Source organism: Gossypium hirsutum, chromosome D13 (assembly GCF_007990345.1).
Source record: "Gossypium hirsutum isolate 1008001.06 chromosome D13, Gossypium_hirsutum_v2.1, whole genome shotgun sequence".
NCBI classification, from domain to species: domain Eukaryota; kingdom Viridiplantae; phylum Streptophyta; class Magnoliopsida; order Malvales; family Malvaceae; genus Gossypium; species Gossypium hirsutum.
This window is the reverse complement of record NC_053449.1, coordinates 570,367-592,828: the sequence shown is the minus strand read 5'-3', so window position 1 is coordinate 592,828 and position 22,462 is coordinate 570,367. Positions and strand designations below refer to the sequence as shown.

General features: G+C 35.9%; 2 protein-coding genes, 1 long non-coding RNA gene and 1 pseudogene across 4 annotated transcripts; 3 read left to right on the top strand and 1 right to left on the bottom strand.

The window, feature by feature from the left end:
• Positions 1-816: 816 nt before the first annotated feature.
• Positions 817-11,127, top strand: LOC107944367 (GDSL esterase/lipase At5g03980). The gene is made up of 7 exons (XM_041109772.1): positions 817-1,084; positions 1,307-1,519; positions 7,108-7,280; positions 7,361-7,633; positions 7,724-7,818; positions 10,683-10,798; positions 10,889-11,127. Exons 1-7 carry the CDS (start codon positions 817-819, stop codon positions 11,125-11,127), a joined length of 1,377 nt encoding a protein of 458 aa, XP_040965706.1.
• On the top strand, positions 10,662-13,816 carry LOC121225507 (dynamin-related protein 4C-like; annotated as a pseudogene).
• A 1,378-nt stretch (positions 13,817-15,194) lies between these two features.
• Positions 15,195-16,826, bottom strand: LOC121225506 (uncharacterized). The gene is made up of 3 exons (XR_005923383.1): positions 16,709-16,826; positions 16,097-16,141; positions 15,195-15,820 (listed from the first exon to the last, which is right to left on the bottom strand). It is a non-coding gene; the product is annotated as an uncharacterized lncRNA (long non-coding RNA).
• A 1,860-nt stretch (positions 16,827-18,686) lies between these two features.
• Positions 18,687-21,880, top strand: LOC121225505 (dynamin-related protein 4C). Of its 2 annotated transcripts, none has more exons than XM_041109828.1 (2): positions 18,687-18,859; positions 18,977-21,880. In XM_041109828.1, exon 2 carries the CDS (start codon positions 19,581-19,583, stop codon positions 21,642-21,644), a length of 2,064 nt encoding a protein of 687 aa, XP_040965762.1. In that variant the 5' UTR covers positions 18,687-18,859; positions 18,977-19,580; the 3' UTR covers positions 21,645-21,880. The 2 variants fall into 2 exon arrangements, with proteins under 2 accessions (XP_040965762.1, XP_040965763.1); XM_041109829.1 differs by lacking the exon at positions 18,687-18,859 and having other exon boundaries at positions 19,064-21,389; positions 21,474-21,880.
• Positions 21,881-22,462: the final 582 nt, after the last annotated feature.

The window sequence follows — 22,462 nt, the reverse complement described above, 5'->3', positions numbered from 1 at the left end:
AAAAGAAAGACTAAATTATACAATGTGTAAATGTTGAGAGTTAAAAAAAATAGAATCAAGACTAGATTGATACAATATATAAACGTTAAGGGTTAAATTGCTATTATGCTAATTTTAAAAGTTACCACCATTGTCTTTTTTTTAACTCTTCATAGTTGGGTGACTCCTTGTGTATTTTACCCATAATTAAATAATTAGGTTTCTTTACTCGTATTAAAAATAAATGATCAAAGAAACCATTACCTCTATCAGTTTGTAAAATTGTTAAAAGTTACATAGGAGCTTCAACAAACACTCGTACATCGACCTCTCTGTTAGATATCATCTTAACTATCTAGTCTACTGCTAGATTTCTCTTCCAAATATTTTTTAATTGTATTTAATGAATCATTGAGAAAAAAAACTCATTATTAATAAACAAAAAGCTTAAATAAAATGATTTTTTTTTGTCTAAGAGTAGGTATACGAAAGGGACCAAGTCAAGACTTTATTTTTGAGGCTAAAATTAAATTATATAATTTTAAAAAGGTTAAAATATAATTTTATCTTTCTATATGTTTGTTATTTATAATCTTAAAAGAATTAAATTAAAAAAAATCATCTTGTGGGGTCAAAGTGTATTTTTACCTAACTTATAATTTAAAAAATTTCAAGGGACTAAAATAATAATTTTTCGTTTGGGGGGTGCTAAGGCCTTTGACTGCCCCTTTGGTGCCGTCCCTGATTCAAAGCTACCTGTAGGAGCACAACTATATACCTTTTTAGGGGGAGCTAAGATTTAGATGCTAAATACCCAGTAATACCATTTCTCCATATATGGCTTCTAGTAAATCTTCACCACCAGGTTTTGTGTTCTCTATACTAATTATCATCTCTTTCTTCAACTTCGTTACATGCAACAATCAACATATCCTTAGCAGCTGCAATTTCGATGCCATATATCAGCTCGGGGATTCCATAGCAGATACGGGTAATGATGTGCAAGACAACCCTTCATCAAAATTTGCAAGGTTACCATATGGAGAAACCTTCAAGAAAGCAACTGGGAGATGCTCCGATGGTTTGTTGATGATTGATTATATAGGTAAAATACTAAATTCTAATCAAAAGCTTCACTGAGACCATACACGTTGGGTGCATTGCTTGGAGAAGAATCAATCTCTTTTTTCTCTAAAAAAGTGTCAACCCCATACTAGAAAGGTTTAGGAAGATGATTAATGATTATATTTGTATTGATTTTTGTTGGTTTAATTAACTTTTTTTTAACCAGTGTGTTTACTGTTTCGTGTTTTGAACATTTGAACAGCACTATCTGCTGGAATTCCTTTTCTTGATCCTTACTTAAACAAAGATGGATTATTTGATTATGGGCTTAATTTCGCGTTTGCCGGAGCTACTGCCATGTCTGCAGAAGATTTAGCCAAGTGGAATGTTTCCTTTGTGCCTACCAGCATATCTTTAAGTAGACAACTTGACTGGATGTTTAGCTATTTCAATACAACTTGTCGTGGTAACAAAGGTTAGCATCTTTCCTATATATATATTATTGGGAATTATCCATATTTATGGAAAATCAAAGATATGGGTATCAAATAATAAGTCAAAGATATGGGTATCAAATATTGGAAAGTCAAATATATGGGTATCGAGATATTGGCATAATAAAATTTGAGATATTTGCAATATATGGTCCCTAATTGTAAAGTGACTTTGCAAGTTGATCCCTGAACCTCAACTATAAATAGGCATAACCATCTCTCATTCTGTATCTCAAACTTGCCATTCTCTACTTAAGGCATTGTTTTCTCTCTCTCTCTTTGTAAATTCTCACTTGTATTTTGGAGTGAAATATATTTGGTAGTGCCCGAGGACGTAGGCAAAATTTGCTGAACCTCGTTAAATTCTTGTGTTCTTTATTGTATTATTCTGCATGAATTGTGTGTGTGATTGTAGTGATTTATTGTGCTATTAAATTATGATTGAGGGATATTCTGGCTAGGAAAGACCTGGTACTTAAGCGATCCTTGTGATCCACCTCTCTTTCCTGGGAATTGAACTTAGTGTGATTTTTTAGTACAATAATTTTACTCTTTTACACGCTTCCGCACAACAATTGGTATCAGAGCTAGATTCGTACTTGGGGAATACGATCGTTCACGGCACTGTTCACGTACTGTAGTTGGGATTGAGGAGAAAAAAAATGGAAAAGTCATCGTCAAAGACTACTGTGACCAATGCGAAATTTGAAGTAGAGAAATTTGATGGTACCAATAATTTTGGTATGTGGCAATGTGAGATCCTGGATGTCTTATGTCAGCAAGAGCTGGATATAGCCCTTAAAGAAAAACCTGACAAGATGGATGACAAGGAGTGGGCCAAGATCAATAGACAGGCATGTGGAACAATTCGCCTATGTTTGGCCAAAGAGCAGAAGCACTCTGTCATGAGGGAGACATCAGCGAAGAAGTTGTGGGATACACTGGAAGAAAAGTTTCTAACAAAAAGTCTTAAAAATAGGCTTTATATGAAAAAGAAACTTTATCGATTTACGTATGCACCCGGTATGTCGATGAATGACCATGTGAACTCATTCAATAAAATTTTAGCAGACTTGCTAAATTTGGATGAGAAATTTGAAGATGAAGACAAGGCATTACTGTTGTTGAATTCTCTTCCTGATGAATATGATCATCTTACCACCACATTGCTTCATGGGAAGGATACAATCACATTTGATGCAGTCTGTAGTGCGTTGTATAGATCTGAGACTCGAAAGAAAGATAAAAAAGATCACAGAGATACAACTACAGAAGTCTTAACAGTAAGAAGTCGTTCGCGCAGCAACAAATCTGGTAGAAGGAGTAAGTCCAAAGGGAGACCTGCCAAAGATGAATGTGCTTTTTGTCGTGAGAAAGGGCATTGGAAAAAGAATTGTCCTAAGTTACAAAAGGGTAAAGCTATTTCTGATGCATGTGTAGCGGAGCATGATGAGGAGTCAGACTTTAGCTTGGTTGGCATGGCAATGGCATGTCATACAGATGAGTGGATTTTGGATTCGGGATGTACTTACCATATGTGTCCTAATAAGGACTGGTTTTCTAGTCTTAAAGAACTAGAAGGTGGAGTTGTTTTTATGGGCAATGATAGCGCTTGTAAGACAATGGGAGTAGGTACAATCTAATTGAAGAATCACGACGGCTCAATTCAAGTCTTGACAGATGTTCGCTACATACCTAGCTTGAAGAAAAATCTTATCTCATTAGGGGTCCTAGAATCTAAAGGGCTCACAATCACTTTGAGAGATGGATTACTAAAGGTAGTAGCAGGGGTATTGACGGTGATGAAAGGCACAAGAAGGAATAATCTGTACTATTTAAATGGAAGTACAGTTATTGGATCAACATCAACAGCTTTTACGAAAGATGCAGATTCAGAGGCTACCAGGTTATGGCATATGCGATTGGGACATGCTGGTGAAAAAGCTTTGCAGAGTTTGGCGAAGCAAGGCTTGTTGAAAGGTGCAAATTCTTGAAAATTGGAATTCTGTGAACATTGTGTTCTGGGCAAGCAGACGAGGATAAAATTTGGTTCAGCAATTCACAATACAAAAGAAATTCTGGACTACGTTCACAGTGATGTGTGGGGACCTACTAAAGTGGCTTCTTTGGGAGGTATGCACTATTTTGTTACTTTTGTTGATGATTATTCAAGAAAAGTATGGGTGTATCTAATGAAAAGGAAAAATGAAGTTTTGGATGTATTTCTGAAATGGAAGAAGATGGTGGAGACCCAGGCTGGTCGAAAAGTCAAACGACTTCGATCAGACAATGGTACTGAGTACAAGAATGATCCATTTCTACAAGTATGTCACGATGAAGGTATTGTACGACACTTCACTGTTCGAGATACACCACAACAGAATGGGGTGGCAGAACGTATGAATCGGACTATACTGGAGAAAGTTCGATGTATGTTGTCCAATGCTGGATTGGGCAAAGAATTTTGGGCTGAGGCAGTTACATATGCGTGCCATCTAATTAATCGGTTGCCATCAGCTGCAATAAATGGAAAAACTCCTATGGAGAGGTGGGCTGGTAAACCTGCTACTGATTATGATTCTTTACATATTTTTGGTTCCACTGCATATTATCATGTAAAAGAATCTAAGTTAGACCCAAGAGCAAAGAAAGCATTATTCATGGGTATAACTGGTGGAGTAAAAGGATACCGTCTCTGGTGTCCTGATACAAGGAAAATAATTTTCAGTAGAGATGTGACTTTTGATGAATCAACCATGATGAAGAACAATGATTCACAAAAGGATAACACAACTAGTGGCACTTTGCAGCAGGTGGAGCTTGAAAAGGTTAATGATGATCCAGCTAATATTGAAGGAACAAATGATGAAGAAGTTTCGACCCAAGAACTTCTATAGCAACATGATTCAATTGCATATAGAAGGCCAAGAAGAGAGATTCGTATGCCTGCTCGCTTTGATGATATGGTGGCCTAAGCACTTCCAATTGTAGATGATGATGTTCCTTCTACTTACACAGAAGCAAGAAGTAACTCTGATAGTGTAAAGTGGAAGCAAGCTATGAATGAAGAAATGCAGTCTCTTCATAAAAATAGGACTTGGGAGTTGGTGACACTACCTAAAGGAAAGAAGGCAATTGGATGCAAATGGGTATATGCAAAGAAGGAAGGATTTCCTGATAAAAATGAAGTTCGATACAAGGCTAGATTGGTAGCAAAGGGTTACGCTCAGAAAGAAGGAATAGACTACAATGAAGTATTTTCTCCAGTTGTGAAGTATTCGTCTATTCGGATTTTGCTAGCCTTGGTTGCGCAATATGATCTTGAACTAGTTCAACTCGATGTGAAGACCGCATTTTTACACGGTGATTTGGAAGAGGAAATCTATATGACTTAGCCAGATGGATTCAAGGTTGCTGATAAAGAAAATTGGGTTTGCAAACTGACAAAGTCGCTTTATGGATTGAAACAATCTCCAAGGCAGTGGTACAAGCGATTTGATCAGTTCATGAAAGGGCAAAGGTATACAAGAAGTAAATTTGATCATTGCGTGTATTTTCAGAAGCTACAAGAAGGATTTTTCGTATACTTGCTCTTATATGTTGATGATATGTTGATAGCATCTAAGAGTAAAGTTGAAATTGAGAGATTGAAGACTCAACTCAACCTTGAGTTTGAGATGAAAGATCTAGGTGAAGCTAAGAAGATCCTTGGCATGGAAATATGTAGGGATAGAGCTCATGGCAGAGTTAGTTTATCTCAGAAGCAATATTTAAAGAAGATACTACAGAAGTTTGGCATGAACGAGCAGACTAAAGCTGTAAGTACTCCGTTGGCTTCTCATTTCAAGCTTTCTGCTCAACTATCTCCTTCGACAAATACGGAACAAGAATACATGTTACAAGTTCCGTATTCTAATGCAGTAGGTAGCTTGATGTATGCAATGGTGTGTACAAGACCCGACATTTCACAAGCAGTTAGTATAGTGAGCAGGTATATGCATAATCCTGGAAAAGGACATTGGCAAGCTGTGAAATGGATTCTACGGTATATTCATAAGACCATGGATATTGGATTACTGTTCAAGCAGGATACTACACTTGGTAAAGGTGTTGTTGGGTACGTTGATTCTGATTATGCCGGTGATTTGGACAAACGAAGATCAACCACTGGTTATGTGTTTACTCTTGCTGGAGGACCAATAAGTTGGAAGTCTACACTGCAGTCTACAGTTGCGTTGTCAACCACAGAAGCTGAATACATGGCTGTAACAGAGGCTGTAAAGGAAGCTATTTGGTTACAAGGTATGGTTAAAACCTTGGGATTGGTCCAGGAGCATATTAATGTGTATTGTGATAGTCAAAGTGCTATTCATTTAGCAAAGAATCAAGTCTATCATGCACGTACAAAGCATATCGACGTACGTTTCCACTTTGTGCGGGAAATTATTGATGAGGGGAAAATTCACCTTCAGAAGATTAAGACTGCAGATAATCCCGCAGATATGATGACCAAGGTGGTAACAACAATCAAGTTCGAACATTGTTTGAACTTGATCAATATTCTGCATGTTTAACAGTTGAAGAAGGCACTATCAAGTGTTGTTGACAAAGGCAGAGAGAATTGTGTGAAGATAAGATTACTCGAATCAAATCTTCAAGGTGGAGATTATTGGGAATTATCCATATTTATGGAAAATCAAAGATATGGGTATCAAATAATAAGTCAAAGATATGGGTATCAAATATTGGAAAGTCAAAGATATGGGTATCGAGATATTGGCATAATAAAATCTGAGATATTTGTAATATATGGTCCCTAATTGTAAAGTGACTTTGCAAGTTGATCCCTGAACCTCAACTATAAATAGGCATAACCATCTCTCATTCTGTATCTCAAACTTGCCATTCTCTACTTAAGGCATTGTTTTCTCTCTCTCTCTTTGTAAATTCTCACTTGTATTTTAGAGTGAAATATATTTGGTAGTGCCCGAGGACGTAGGCAAAATTTGCTGAACCTCGTTAAATTCTTGTGTTCTTTATTGTATTATTCTGCATGAATTGTGTGTGTGATTATAGTGATTTATTGTGCTATTAAATTACGATTGAGGGATATTCTGGCTAGGAAAGACCTGGTACTTAAGCGATCCTTGTGATCCACCTCTCTTTCCTGGGAATTGAACTTAGTGTGATTTTTTAATACAATAATTTTACTCTTTTACACGCTTCCGCACAACATATATATATGTTTGTTGATATAGGATGTGGTGGAAGAGGTTGAAGGTGGCTCACACGTGAGTGTCAAGAGCTGCTAGCAGAGGTTGAAGATAGATTATTCTTGTAGACTTAATGGTCGAGTGATAGAGCCTGTACTAGATGTGACAGGAGCAGGTCCTGAGTGGATCTTGATATGACCTTGTGGTGGCTCGTGTGACAAGGCACATGAGTGTCTTTAGTTGGTTGAGCTATCATGCAGGCGAGACCTCCATGATGGAGCGGTTGGTCTAATGAGGCCTCCTGGTTAGGTAATCAGGTATAATAACGATGTTCAGAATGGATTAACACAAATAACCACTTGAGGTGTTATATTTGGTAGATTGCTTCAAGAAAAATGGGAAAGCTCTTTTCATGGTTGGGGAGATAGGAGGAAATGACTATAACTACGCCTTTTGGCAAGGAAAAACCATAGAAGAGGTTAAGACCATGGTGCCCGAGGTAGTAGAAACGATAAAACAAGCTACCAAAGTAAGTTTTCTTTCAAGAGACATCTGATTATATCACTTCTAATCATTGAAACCCTGTTTCTCATAAGTTCCACTGTGTAGAGAGTTATCGGATATGGTGCTACTCGGTTAGTTGTTCCTGGAAACTTCCCCATAGGCTGCTTTCCTGTATATCTCACCAAATACCAAACAGATGATTCTACTGCTTATGATGAACTTCATTGTTTAAAGGAGTTGAATAATTTTTCAATCTATCATAATTATCTTCTTCAACAAGCTATTGCTGAGCTAAAAGAAGAACATCCAGATGAAACCGTTGTCTACGGTGACTACTACAATGCATTCCTGTGGCTTTTGAGCAAAGCTGATTGCTTGGTAAGTCTGATTTATTTGCATCCATAAGTTTATGAGACCGTACTGTGAATGGTTCTAGTCATGTTCTGAGTTTTCGAAAAATCTCATTAGGTTTTGATCCAATATCATTGCAAAAGGCTTGCTGCGGAATTGGGGGAGACTACAATTATGGCTTATCAAGTTGGTGCGGAGATCCAAAAGTACCGGTATGCGAAAACCCTAATGAACGGCTTAGTTGGGATGGAGTTCATTTGACACAAAGAGCATATGAGTTAATGGCAACATGGCTTGTACGTGACATCTATCCGAAACTTCAATGTGAATACATTGTTTCATATAGTTCTGCTGTCTAGTTCCTGTAGGAATTAGTAGGGCTGTTTATGTTTCGAACTTTCTGTCATCCACACACTCATCTTTTGGTTGGTCACGATTTGATTTTGATCTGTTTCCTCTCTTCTGTCCTTGTATCATTATTTTCTACAATCCAATACGGAATATAAGATGTATTTTCTACAATTCAAAGTATAACCTAAAGTTTTCCATTCCCATTGTAGCTTCCTTTGATTGTTTCTTGGGGTTTGGTATAGGATGCTATCGCTTTATTGTTCCTATTTTTGGTGCTTTACCCTATTTTACAAACCGACTGTGCAACTTTCCCAAAACATACAAAGTGGCCACCTTTGCATACATTGAAAAGCTTACTTCTTAAGGGACATCGACGAAAGCGTCAGTCTCGTAGTGCAGAGAAACGATGAACACTCATTGAGAAAGCTAAGTACGAATTCTAAGCCTCATAAACTATTTTGGAGATTTTCGACAACCTTTGGCTAGATAGGTTTAGTGGCTCATGATTGTGGTAGAAAAGAAAATAAATAAAAATTGAGATTTTATTTAAATGAAATATGAGAAGAACAAAAGCCTAGACTTTTGAGGAGAGAGTGTTTACAAAAAAGATGGATCCTCTTTTGACTCACTTCACCCCTATTTATAGTGCTAGGGGAGATAGTCTAATCCTACTTAAATTGCCAAACGATAAATACATTTAATTAAAGATAAATAAAGATAAATAAAATTAAATCCTAAAATTAAATAATCTTTAATAATTATCTTAATATTAATTATCCTAATATAATTAAAATAGAGTCTGATAGAATAAAATCTCTTCTTTTTGCATCTCAACCCTTGTGTCCTCCACACTTGCACTTTTGGCAACAACTTTTTCTTGTGTAGCACATTGGCCTATTGTATCTCTAAATTCACGTTCTTGGCCATTAATTTTGTTTTTACCTCAAATTTAGTCCTTATGAGATAAAAGATCATAAATAGCTCAAATTAGTAGCATCATTCTTAGAATAAATACATAATTAATATATAAAAATACGTATTCTAGAGTGTTATCAGTAAAATTGTTAAAAGTTACGTAAGAACTTCAACAAACACTCGAACATCGACCTCTCTGTTAGATATTATCTTAACTATCTAGTCTACGACTAGATTTCTCTTCCAAATATTTTTAATTGTATTTAATGAATCACATTGAAAAAAAAATTATTAATAAACAAAAAGCTTAAATAAAATGATTTTTTTGTCTTAGAGTAGGTATGCGAAAGGGACGAGTAAAATACCAAAAAAACCCTATTTTTTTTAAATTTACCGAAATGGACCCGGTATTTTATTATTTACCGGAATAGGCCATTTTCCCTTAAATCGCGTCCACGTCAGCGCGATATCAGGGGACGTGTTAGAAAATCGCGTCCACGTCAGCGCGCTTTGCTTATGTGAACACAAATCGCGCCTACGAGGACGCGATTTTCTGACACGTCCCATGACATCGCGCTGACGTGGACGCGATTTCGGGGAAAATGACCCATTTCGATAAATAATAAAATATCGGGCCCATTTCGGTAAATTTTAAAAAAATAGGGTTTTTTGGTATTTTGCCCAATATGTATTACTGTAATATGTAGCTCAAATTATGTATTGTAGTTAATATTCATAATATTGTAGCTCAAATTGTCAATCTGTCTATATTATTGTACTAATAATATATATTAATGTAATATTGAAGAGTTAATTGATTAAAAAAATAAATGCAACAAGTACAAAAAAGATTCAAAATTATTACCAACAAGATTTGAACCAAGGTACTAAAGGAAAAAAGCAAGCATATTAACCAACTAAGCTAAACTAATTAATTAACATATTATAAAAATACTGTTATTATCTTAATTATATTACTTACGTTTTAATGATTTATCGGACCTATTCCATACACGTGTCAAATCAGAAAAATAATACAATAATTTTGTAAAAAAAATCCGGTGTTTACTTCAAATAAATAAGGAAAATAATGATTTGAATGTTTCAAAATTTAATTTTAAACCGAAAAAAATAAAAATTTAGAGGTAAAAAAGGATCTTTTTCGACGAAAACTGCGGCAAACCGCCTCAATCGTCTCAACCGTCAGCGCGTAGATCTCGAAAAGTTATTCGAAATAAAAAAATCATCTCAATCGAACAACCGAGCGAAAAGTTATGGCATTTCAAAGTTTTCCAAGCTAAAAAACATAAACGGTCAATTTTTTGACCGGAGGGTACTGTTCACGTGCGGCGCAAATCGCGTCCACGTTAGCGCGATTTGCTTCCACGTCAGCAAATTGTGCCTACGAGGACGCGATTTTCTGACGTCCCTTGACATCGCGCTGATGTAGAAGCAATTTTGGGAAAAATAGCCCATTCCGGTAAATAATAAATACCGGGCCTATTTCGGTAAATTTAAAAAAAAAAGGCTTTTATGTGTAATTTGCCCGAAAGGGACCAAGTCAAGATTTTTTTTTTGAGGCGCGATTTGCTGACGTCCCCTGACATCGCGCTAACGTAGACGCGATTTTGGGGAAAATGACTCATTCCAGTAAATAATAAAATACCGAGCTTATTTCCGTAAATTTTAAAAAAATAATGCTTTTATGTGTAATTTGCCCGAAAGGGACCAAGTCAAGATTTTTTTTTTTAGGCTAAAATTAAAATATATAATTTTAAAGGAGTTAGAATAATTTTTCAATCTATCATAGTCATCTTCTTCAACAAGCTATTGCTGAGCTAAAAGAAAAACATCAAGATGTAATCGTTGTCTACGGTTACTACTACAATGCATTCCTGTGGCTTTTGAGCAAAGCTGATCTGCTTGGTAAGTCTGATTTATTTGCATCCAGAAGTTTATGAGATCGTACTGTGAATGGTTCTAGTCATGTTCTGAGTTTTCGAAAAATCTCATCAGGTTTTGATCCAACATCATTGCAAAAAGCTTGCTGCGGAATTGGGGACTACAATTCTGGCTTATCAAGTTGGTGCGGAGATCCAAAAGTACCGGTATGCGAAAACCCTAATGAACGGCTTAGTTGGGATGGAGCTCATTTGGCACAAAGAGCATATGAGTTAATGGCAACATGGCTTGTACGTGGCATCTCTCCGAAACTTCAATGTGAATACATTGTTTCATATAGTTCTGCTGTCTAGTTCCTGTAGGAACTAGTGGTGCTGTTTATGTTTCGAACTTTCTGTCATCGACACACTCATCTTTTGGTCGGTCACGATTTGATTTTGTTCTGTTTCCTCTCTTCTGTCCTTGTATCATTATTTTCTACAATTCAAAGTATAACCTAAAGTTTTCCATTCCCATTATAGCTTCCTTTGCTTGTTTCTTGGGGTTTGGTATAGGATGCTATCGCTTTATTGTTCCTATTTTTGGTGCTTTTCCCTATTTTAATTTTCATTATAAAGCCAAACATGCTTCATTGAATTTGTCTTCACTTTAGTTCAAGTTTATTGCTTTCCAACTTCCAACAAAAAAAACCATCTAAAACATCAAGTTTGGCCAATTCCCGTCCTGTCTCGACTTCTAGAAAATGGGAAGCTATGATGAAGCTGATTCAGGGACCATTGGTGTCATCAATGATTATGAAGATTCTCAACCAGCAACTCCTTCTATGGAAGAACCTAAGGTGGTGGGAGCAGCAGCAGTTCAAGCCCCAATTATTTCATCATACAATGACAAAATCCGACCTTTGCTTGACGTCATCGACAGGCTCAGGCTGCTCATGGTGATGAAAGAAGGCATACAGCTCCCCACAATTGTTGTGGTTGGAGACCAGTCATCAGGCAAGTCTAGTGTTCTTGAATCCTTGGCTGGTGTTAACCTTCCTCGTAGCCAGGGCATTTGCACCAGGGTACCTCTCATAATCAGGTTGCAGAACCATGCAAGTCCAAGGCCAGAGCTCTACTTGGAGTACAATGGCAAAACGGTCCCAGTGGAGGAACCCCAGATTGCAACAGCCATAAACATTGCAACGGATGAGGTTGCAGGCCCGGGTAAGAGCATATCTGACATCCCTTTGACTTTGGTGGTGAGAAAAGATGGGGTTCCTGATCTTACCATGGTTGATCTTCCTGGAATTACCAGAGTTCCTGTCCATGGTCAGCCCGACAACATATATGAGCAGATCCGGGACATCATCATGCAGTACATAACACCAAAGGAAAGCATTATCCTTAATGTTCTGTCGGCTACGGTTGATTTTTCAACTTGTGAATCCATTAGGATGTCGCAACAAGTGGACAAGAATGGTGAGAGAACTCTTGCCGTGGTTACTAAAGTAGATAGGGCCCCGAAGGGCTTGTTGACAAGGTTACTGCAGATGATGTGAATATAGGACTTGGTTATGTTTGTGTTCGGAATCGGATTGGTGATGAATCCTATGAAGAAGCAAGGAAGGAAGAGGCTAGATTGTTCGAAACTAATGCACATTTGTCACGTATTGATAAATCAATTGTGGGGGTTCATGTTTTGGCTCAAAATCTTGTCCGAATTCAAGCTAATGCGATTGCAAAGTGCTTGCCAGAGATTGTTAAAAACATTAGTGCAAAGCTGGATGCAAATGTTTCAGAGCTAGAGAAAATGCCAAAGGCCTTAACTTCTATTGCTGATGCCACTCAAGCTATGATGAGGATCATTCAAGCAGCTAAAGAATCCCTGAAGAAACTTCTTTGGAGGGGGGAATTTGATGAATACCCCGAGGACAACACGAAGCACGGGACTGCTCGGTTTGTTGAAATGCTGAACCGGTTCTCCGATGAGCTTCACAACTGCGAGGAAAGTAATCTATCAAAAGACTTTTTAACAGAAGAGATCAAGGGTTTGGAAGATGCTAGGGGGATCGAACTACCGAACTTCCTTCCCTGTGAAGCATTCCTTCGTATCTTACGGAGAAAAGTCGAGAGGATATCGTATCTCCCTATCAAACTCAGCGAAAAGTATTGGGATTACATAGACGATGTGGTGATGTCTGTTTTGACGCGCCACTCGGAAATGTATTATCACCTCAAGGTATCCGCGAAAGGAGCTGCTCACGACCTTGTTCAAAAGCTGAGGGAGCAATCAATCAATAGGGTGAAAGAGATTGTAGAAATGGAGAAGCTAACAGGCTATACATGTAACCCTGATTACATGATGGAGTGGAATAAGCTCATGAAGCAACAAGACCATTTCATAAACCAAATATCTGGAACAAACATGTGGCCGCTGCCTTGCAGTGTGGATCTCCAAGGTTTAGGGGAAATCCAAATCGAACATCTTAGAAAACACTCGGATGTTTCGATCCTGCAACAAGCTTTCGACCTGAAGATGAGAATGGTTGCTTATTGGAAGGTATTTAAGGTGAGATTGGTTGATTCCATGGCATTGCATTTACGATACCATGTTCATAATCTTGTACACAATGACATTGATGAGATTGTGAAGGAGCTGATGGGACCAGATGGACATGGGATAAAGATGATGCTGGTGGAATCTCCTGCCATTGTTGCAAAGCGTGAGAAGCTTAAAAACAGCATCAAGGTGTTAAAGGAGTCCAAAGATAGTGTGGCCAAGATCATGGATGGGATTGTTGCTTATGATGCTTGCTTGGTTTAATATTTTCACATAAAATTTGGGTCATTATCATGGTTTGCTTATTGCATGTTTTAAGTGTCTGTGTTCTATATATATAGTATAGATTATTAAGGATTGAAGATTATATAATAAGGTCACAACTACTGTGGACGGCAAATTGGGGGTGGGGGTTAGTTTTCTACTTTGTTTTATTTTTATTTTCTTGTGTTAATTTACTGTTGTAAACAATTTATATCTTTATGAAATCTTATTGCTAAATTTTTTTTGGCTTTTTTGTGTACCATGATTGCCATGTTCCAAGCCTTGGTATGCAATCAGCTTTCTGGATTTTTTTTTTAAATACTGATGTTCTCATCTATTAATATAATATTTATATGAGTTTTTTTACATAAAATTTGCTTATCACGCCCATTGTAATCTATGTGTCTACATTTTTACACTGTTGTCTAATTATTAAATACAGATGTTCTCATCTATTAATATAATATTTATATGAGTTTTTTTTTACATAAAATTTGCTTATCACGCGCATTGTGATCTATGTATCTACACTTTTACACTGTTGTCTAATTATATGTCTAAATTATATCATTGACTAACTCGACACCAACTCGATTAGACAAAGTATTAAAAAAATCAAAATTTTAACGATTAATAAATATTATTATAAGGTAGTTTTGCATTTCATACCTTTATATAAACTTTATTTTAAAAAATAAAATAAACTTATAAAAAATATGCAAATGGCAAGTATTCTGTGTAAATTTATCATTATAAATATTACAAATTAAATTTATTATTTTAACCGAAACTTCATTGTTATTTTACATGAATTTTTTTCATAAATCTCGTCTATCACTCTCACCCACCTGGTGTTCTATGTATGGAAACTTTAATTTAAGTGTGATTGAGTTGATGTTACGAATCAACTCGACACTAATTTAATTAGAGAAGTACTAAAAACTCAAATTTTAAACAATTAATAAACATTATCATAGGGTGTTTTTGTATTTTCACACATTTTTATAAAAGTTATAAGGAACAACTTAAACTTAAGGAAATAAGCAAATGATGCGATTTAAACCTTTACATAAGACATCAAGCAACTTAAATCTTTAATTTTTCCGTTTCAATCAAACCTTTATTGTTATTTTATATTAAAATTTTAAATAAAATTGGTCTGTCACTCACGTCATATTCTATATATTGTAACTGAATCAGCGTCACGATTTAACTTGACACCAATTGAATAAAAGAAAACTAAAAAAAATCAAAATTTAAATTATTAATAAATATTGTTATTGAGTATTTTTCGTATTTTCATACATTTATATAAATTTAAATGGTGTTATGTTCAGAAGGCATCAATCATCTTAAATATTTAACTTTTGTATCTATATAGTTATTTAACCATGTGACTAAATTGGTATCATGAATCAACTCGACACCAACTTATTCAGAAGAAGTATTAAGAAACCAAATTTAGAACAGAACATAAAGCTTAATCAAATGTATTTACCTATTTAAATTTCGTACATATTACTTTGTTATTATTATTAATTTTAAATCATATGTTTAATTATTTATTAGATTTTATTTTTAAATGATTTCCATGAGCTTAGCCACAAAGGCATAATTAACTATTATTAATACAAATTATTTGACTAAATATTTTCTAATATCATTCTTCAATTTTCTAACAGATAAAAACAAACATAACTTCAATAAAATATAGATTATTTTATCCAACCCAACATATCACCTATTCCATCAACCAAATTCCATAAAACTAAAAAAATATAGACAAAATGATGCTTCCTCTATAGCCCTTGCCACTCACCTGTGAAACCCCCATTGCCATTGCCACTGCCACTGCCAAATAGCAAAACAAATACCAATCTGCTTCGAAGGCTAAAACCCCTATAACTACTTTACAATAGCCAAATGATTTGCCTTAACAAATGAATCAAAATGGCAAACTTTTTTTTTCCACCATTGCCAGTTGGATAAGGTCCATTGACATGAAACAAAAACCAGAACATCTTCAAGTTCCGCCCTCGATAGCAGTTTCCCTGCTTCATGAAAGCCATAACTTATCGGTCTTGTGCACAATATATGATTGCGGTTAAGTTAGGTAATTGAACTGAAATGTGGGGAAGACTTCGATTACTGTTCAGTTGTGTTTAAGCTCTTGAATCCTCCAGAGTGGTATGGTTCACCATCATCATCAGATGTTTCATAGTACCCATAATCTTCATAGAACTGTAAATTCAACGAAGAAGAGGTGGCAAAAGAGGGGGAACTAACATAATCAATCGTTACATTCACTGAAGCTAACTCAACTCTAACTAAGTAAACAAAATAAATCTGGGGGAGAACCAACACATGATTTACATAGTGAAACTCGAACTTCAGTGCCCAAAGGTTTCAGAGCCTCAACTGGCAGGGGAATGACTTAGTTTAAGCACAAGTAGATATACAATACGTAAATTTATCTATATTTGCTATGTTTTTTGTGCTCCAAACATATATACAAACCTCATCAAATTTCCCAACCATTGCTGAATCAGCCTCATCATCCACCTAAAGAAAATAACTCATTAATAACTTCGAATATGATGCAAAACTTTGTTCCATTTTGATGTTTGAACAATAGATAAGTTAACTTTCAAGTTAAAAACGAGAAGCCAATAAGCACTAGAACAGCAAATTTTTGACAATTGATTAGGGTGAAAGATTTAGAGAAGCTAATTGTCAGATAAATCACAGCTATCATATATCATTCTTGCTTTTGTGGACAAAACAAGGAAAAGATACTAATTCTAACTGAAAAAATCATTGAAAAGCAATTGTGATGACAATAATTGACAACGATAGGGAGAAAACCGAGTGGCAACATAGATTATGTAAAGATGAGAGGATCATGAGTTCAAAATCATGCATCTTTAGTATGCCTTAGTATGCCCCTATTCATAGTTCTGAATTAAGAATCTACGGAACAAGTTCCATGATCAAATATTCAGAATGTATCAGCATTGCTATGAAAGCACAACAAACAATTTCACCAATTACACCAACAACATATTTAGGTCGCTCTAGAAAGTTTAAATTATACGAAATTAGCATCCATAAACTCTGAATCCCAGTTACCTTTACAATATTTTTATCCGCTTCAGTCATATCCTTCATGTAGGCTGAGTAACATATGGTTTCCTCTCCTATTAAAGAAAATACTCGGGACGATACTCAATACAAAATTACAACAGAAAACTTCCAATGAAAAGTTATGACAAAGTGGGAGGAGCAAGGGACCTATACCTCCTCGCTCATTTTTTCCAAGTTTCGAACGCCTTCCGATCAACATCAACCAAATTTCCATTCTTGTTGGCTTCCATAAAGCTTTCCCTAGGAAACACACCAAACAAAAAGCAAAATTCAATTTACTCTGTACCATTTTCTCACCAACAAACATGAAGGTCAAATACATGTATATACATAAATATAATAAGGGGAGAGAGATTGGTTTTCCTGATTCGAACCTTGAACTTAATGTCAACCAAGAACAAATCAACAAAGGTAATTTTCCATTGAACAAGTGGCATGGTTGACAATATGAAGGTCAAATATGGTTCACAGATCGAATGTAACAAATTATATGGACATACAAATAAAGAAAGTTGTATCTTCTATCAAAAGAATAATAGACAAGCAAACAAGAAGTATTCAAATTTGACAAAATATACATTGTATGCTACAAATACAACTATAAAGCAGATATAAGCAAGTCCAGTATTGTCCCCAGTCGGAGTTTTGTCTCCCGACTTTGTCTAGATCCTTGGTGGGTTTAGAGAGTGAGAACGCCTTGAAGTGCTCAAACAGGTGAAACTAAAGAGTTTTTGCATAGTTTGACTCAATCTTATGACCTATGGCATATATGTCAGTCATGAATTATGTGATGAAGAGCCAAGATAAAATTAAAAAAATAGGGGACAAAGCTAAAATATTTTACGTTAAAATAACTGAAATTAAATTTAAACATTTGAAAAGGGTCTAAATTACAATTGTTCCATTTAAATAAAAGCTAGAAAGGAACTAAATTAAACAATTGACATTTAAGAGGCACTATAATCATAATGATACCATTTAACTAAAAGAGGTCTAAAGCTCTTATCTACCCCTTTAGCTATGCGTTGCATGACATGTTCATCGAGATTTGCCTCAAACACGTTAACATTCACTTAATTTTGTACTAAAATTTATGAAGAGTTACAAAATGATCACTAAGTTATTCAGTTTTGTCTTTTTTGGTTACTGATCATCGGTGGCAACTTTTAATATTCGCATAATATCAACTTTAACCCTCAATATTTATAAATTATGTCAATTTAATCTTGATTCCAGAAATAATTAACTATCAACATTTATACATTGGGTAGTTTGATCTTCTTTTTTCTAGTACAACTTTGTTTTTCTTTACCCTTTCACTTAAAAAGTTAAAAATAAATTTATCAGTTAAATTTGATTAAAAATATATAAAAATAGGAGCACCCAGAAATCTAAGATAATATTTTTTTTCTTTTCTTATTCTTTTAAAATTAACACTAAATGTCACAAAGAAAAGCAAAATTACAAAAAGAGAGATCAAATTATACAATGTGTAAATGTTGAGAGTTAAATTTTTTTTTTAGAATCAAGACTAAATTGATACAATATATAAGTGTTGAGGGTTAAATTTCTATTATTCAAATTTTAAAAGTAGCCACCGTTAGCCGGGTGATCTAAAAAAACAATATTGAATAGTTAGATGAACATTTTGTAACTTTTTATACTTATGTTACCCTTTATGTAGTTTACCCATAAATTAAATAATTGGGTTTCTTCACTCTATTAAAAATAAATGTTCGAATAAACTATTATCTCTATCCGTTTGTAAAATTATTAAAAGTTACGTAGGAACTTCAACAAATACTCGAACATCGATCTCTCTGTTAGATATTATCTTAACTATATCTAGTCTACCATTAGATTTTTCTTCCAAATGTTTTTAATTGTATTTAATGAATTTGAAAAAAAAACAAATTATTAATAAACAAAAAGCTTAATTAATAAAATGATTTTTTTTTTGTCTTAGAGTAGGTATACGAAAGGGACGAAGTCAAGCCTTTTTTTCAATCTATCATAATCATCTTCTTCAACAAGCTATTGCTGATCAGCTAAAAGAAAAACATCCAGATGTAATCGTTGTCTACGGTGACTACTACAATGCATTCCTGTGGCTTTTGAGCAAAGCTGATCTGCTTGGTAAGTCTGATTTATTTGCATCCATAAGTTTATGTGATCGTACTGTGAATGGTTCTAGTCATGTTCTGAGTTTTCGAAAAATCTCATCTGGTTTTGATCCAACATCATTGCAAAAAGCTTGCTGCGGAATTGGGGAAGACTACAATTCTGGCTTATCAAGTTGGTGCGGAGATCCAAAAGTACCGGTATGCGAAACCCTAATGAACAGCTTAGTTGGGATGGAGCTCATTTGACACAAAGAGCATATGAGGTAATGGCAACATGGCTTGTACGTGGCATCTATCCGAAACTTCAATGTGAATACATTGTTTCATATAGTTCTGCTGTCTAGTTCCTGTAGGAACTTGTGGGGCTGTTTATGTTTCGAACTTTCTGTCATCGACACACTCATCTTTTGGTTGGTCACGATTTGATTTTGTTCTGTTTCCTCTCTTCTGTCCTTGTATCATTATTTTCTACAATTCAAAGTATAACATAAAGTTTTCCATTCCCATTGTAGCTTCGTTTGCTTGTTTCTTGGGGTTTGGTATAGGATGCTATCGCTTTATTGTTCCTAATTTCGGTTGCTTTACCCTATTTTAATTTTCATTATAAAGCCAAACATGCTTCATTGAATTTGTCTTCACTTTAGTTCAAGTTTATTGCTTTCCAACTTCCAACAAAAAAAACCATCTAAAACATCAAGTTTGGCCAATTCCCATCCTGTCTCGACTTCTAAAAAATGGGTAGCTATGATGAAGCTGATTCAGGGAGCATTGGTGTCATCAATGATTATGAAGATTCTCAACCAGCAACTCCTCCTATGGAAGAACCTAAGGTGGTGGGAGCAGCAGCAGCCCAAGCCCCAATTATTTCATCATACAATGACAAAATCCGACCTTTGCTTGATGTCATCGACAGGCTCAGGCTGCTCATGGTGATGAAAGAAGGCATACAGCTCCCCACAATTGTTGTGGTTGGAGACCAGTCATCAGGCAAGTCTAGTGTTCTTGAATCCTTGGCTGGTGTTAACCTTCCTCGTAGCCAGGGCATTTGCACCAGGGTACCTCTTATAATCAGGTTGCAGAACCATGCAAGGCAAGGGCTAGAGCTCTACTTGGAGTACAATGGCAAAACGGTCCCAGTGGAGGAACCCCAGATTGCAACAGCCATAAACATTGCAACTGATGAGGTTGCAGGCCCGGGTAAGAGCATATCTGACATCCCTTTGACTTTGGTGGTGAGAAAAGATGGGGTTCCTGATCTTACCATGGTTGATCTTCCTGGAATTACCAGAGTTCCTGTCCATGGTCAGCCCGACAACATATATGAGCAGATCCGGGACATCATCATGCAGTACATAACACCAAAGGAAAGCATTATCCTTAATGTTCTGTCGGCTACGGTTGATTTTTCAACTTGTGAATCCATTAGGATGTCGCAACAAGTGGACAAGAATGGTGAGAGAACTCTTGCCGTGGTTACTAAAGTAGATAGGGCCCCCGAAGGGCTTGTTGACAAGGTTACTGCAGATGATGTGAATATAGGACTTGGTTATGTTTGTGTTCGGAATCGGATTGGTGATGAATCCTATGAAGAAGCAAGGAAGGAAGAGGCTAGATTGTTCGAAACTAATGCACATTTGTCACGTATTGATAAATCAATTGTGGGTGTTCATGTTTTGGCTCAAAAGCTTGTCCGAATTCAAGCTAATGCAATTGCAAAGTGCTTGCCAGAGATTGTTAAAAACATTAGTGCAAAGCTGGATGCAAATGTTTCAGAGCTAGAGAAAATGCCAAAGGCCTTAACTTCTATTGCTGATGCCACTCAAGCTATGATGAGGATCATTCAAGCAGCTAAAGAATCCCTGAAGAAACTTCTTTGGAGGGGGGAATTTGATGAATACCCCGAGGACAACACGAAGCACGGGACTGCTCGGTTTGTTGAAATGCTGAACCGGTTCTCCGATGAGCTTCACAACTGCGAGGAAAGTAATCTATCAAAAGACTTTTTAACAGAAGAGATCAAGGGTTTGGAAGATGCTAGGGGGATCGAACTACCGAACTTCCTTCCCTGTGAAGCAGTCCTTCGTATCTTACGGAGAAAAGTCGAGAGGATATCGTATCTCCCTATCAAACTCAGCGAAAAGTATTGGGATTACATAGACGATGTGGTGATGTCTGTTTTGACGCGCCACTCGGAAATGTATTATCACCTCAAGGTATCCGCGAAAGGAGCTGCTCACAACCTTGTTCAAAAGCTGAGGGAGCAATCAATCAATAGGGTGAAAGAGATTGTAGAAATGGAGAAGCTAACAGGCTATACATGTAACCCTGATTACATGATGGAGTGGAATAAGCTCATGAAGCAACAAGACCATTTCATAAACCAAATATCTGGAACAAACATGCGGCCGCTGCCTTGCAGTGTGGATCTCCAAGGTTTAGGGGAAATCCAAATCGAACATCTTAGAAAACACTCGGATGTTTCGATCCTGCAACAAGCTTTCGACCTGAAGATGAGAATGGTTGCTTATTGGAAGGTATTTAAGGTGAGATTGGTTGATTCCATGGCATTGCATTTACGATACCATGTTCATAATCTTGTACACAATGACATTGATGAGATTGTGAAGGAGCTGATGGGACCAGATGGACATGGGATAAAGATGATGCTGGTGGAATCTCCTGCCATTGTTGCAAAGCGTGAGAAGCTTAAAAACAGCATCAAGGTGTTAAAGGAGTCCAAAGATAGTGTGGCCAAGATCATGGATAGGATTGTTGCTTATGATGCTTGCTTGGTTTAATATTTTCACATAAAATTTGGGTCATCATCATGGTTTGCTTATTGCATGTTTTAAGTGTCTGTGTTCTATACATATATAGTATAGATTATTAAGAATTGAAGATTATATAATAAGGTCACAACTACTGTGGACGGCAAATTGGGGGGGTGGGGGTTAGTTTTCTACTTTGTTTTTTTTTTTTTGTGTTAATTTACTGTTGTATACATTTTATAGCTCTATGAAATCTTATTGCTTAATTTTTTTTTGCTTTTTTGTGTACCAAGATTGCAATGTTCCAAGCCTTGGTATGCAATCATCTTTCTGGATTTTTTTTTAAATACAGATGTTCTCATCTATTAATATAATATTTATATGAGTTTTTTTACATACAATTTACTTATCACGCTTATTGTGATTTATGTATCTACACTTTTACACTGTTGTCTAATTATGTGTCTAAGTTATTGATGCGGAATCCTGGATCTAGACACAAGAGAAACATTAGAAATAAAACGAGAATAAATAAAATTAGTTAAAATAATAATAAATAAATAATAAAAATGATAGATTTGCCTTATGGAACCCTTGGTTAACTTGTAACCAAAAACGCCAATGATTGAGCGGCTCCCTACGAAACCCCTAGAAGAAGAACCTCTAGAAACACCGATGAACGGGAAAGAAATTTGAATATTTGTAACTCCGAAATACCCTCGAAAGTAACAGACTCCAAACTAAATAGCAAGAGAAGAATCACTCTACTCACAAAAATTTGCCTCACACAAATTTGGAAGAAAATAAATTATCTCTTTTTTCATTCTGTCTTCAATGTGTAGAAAGTA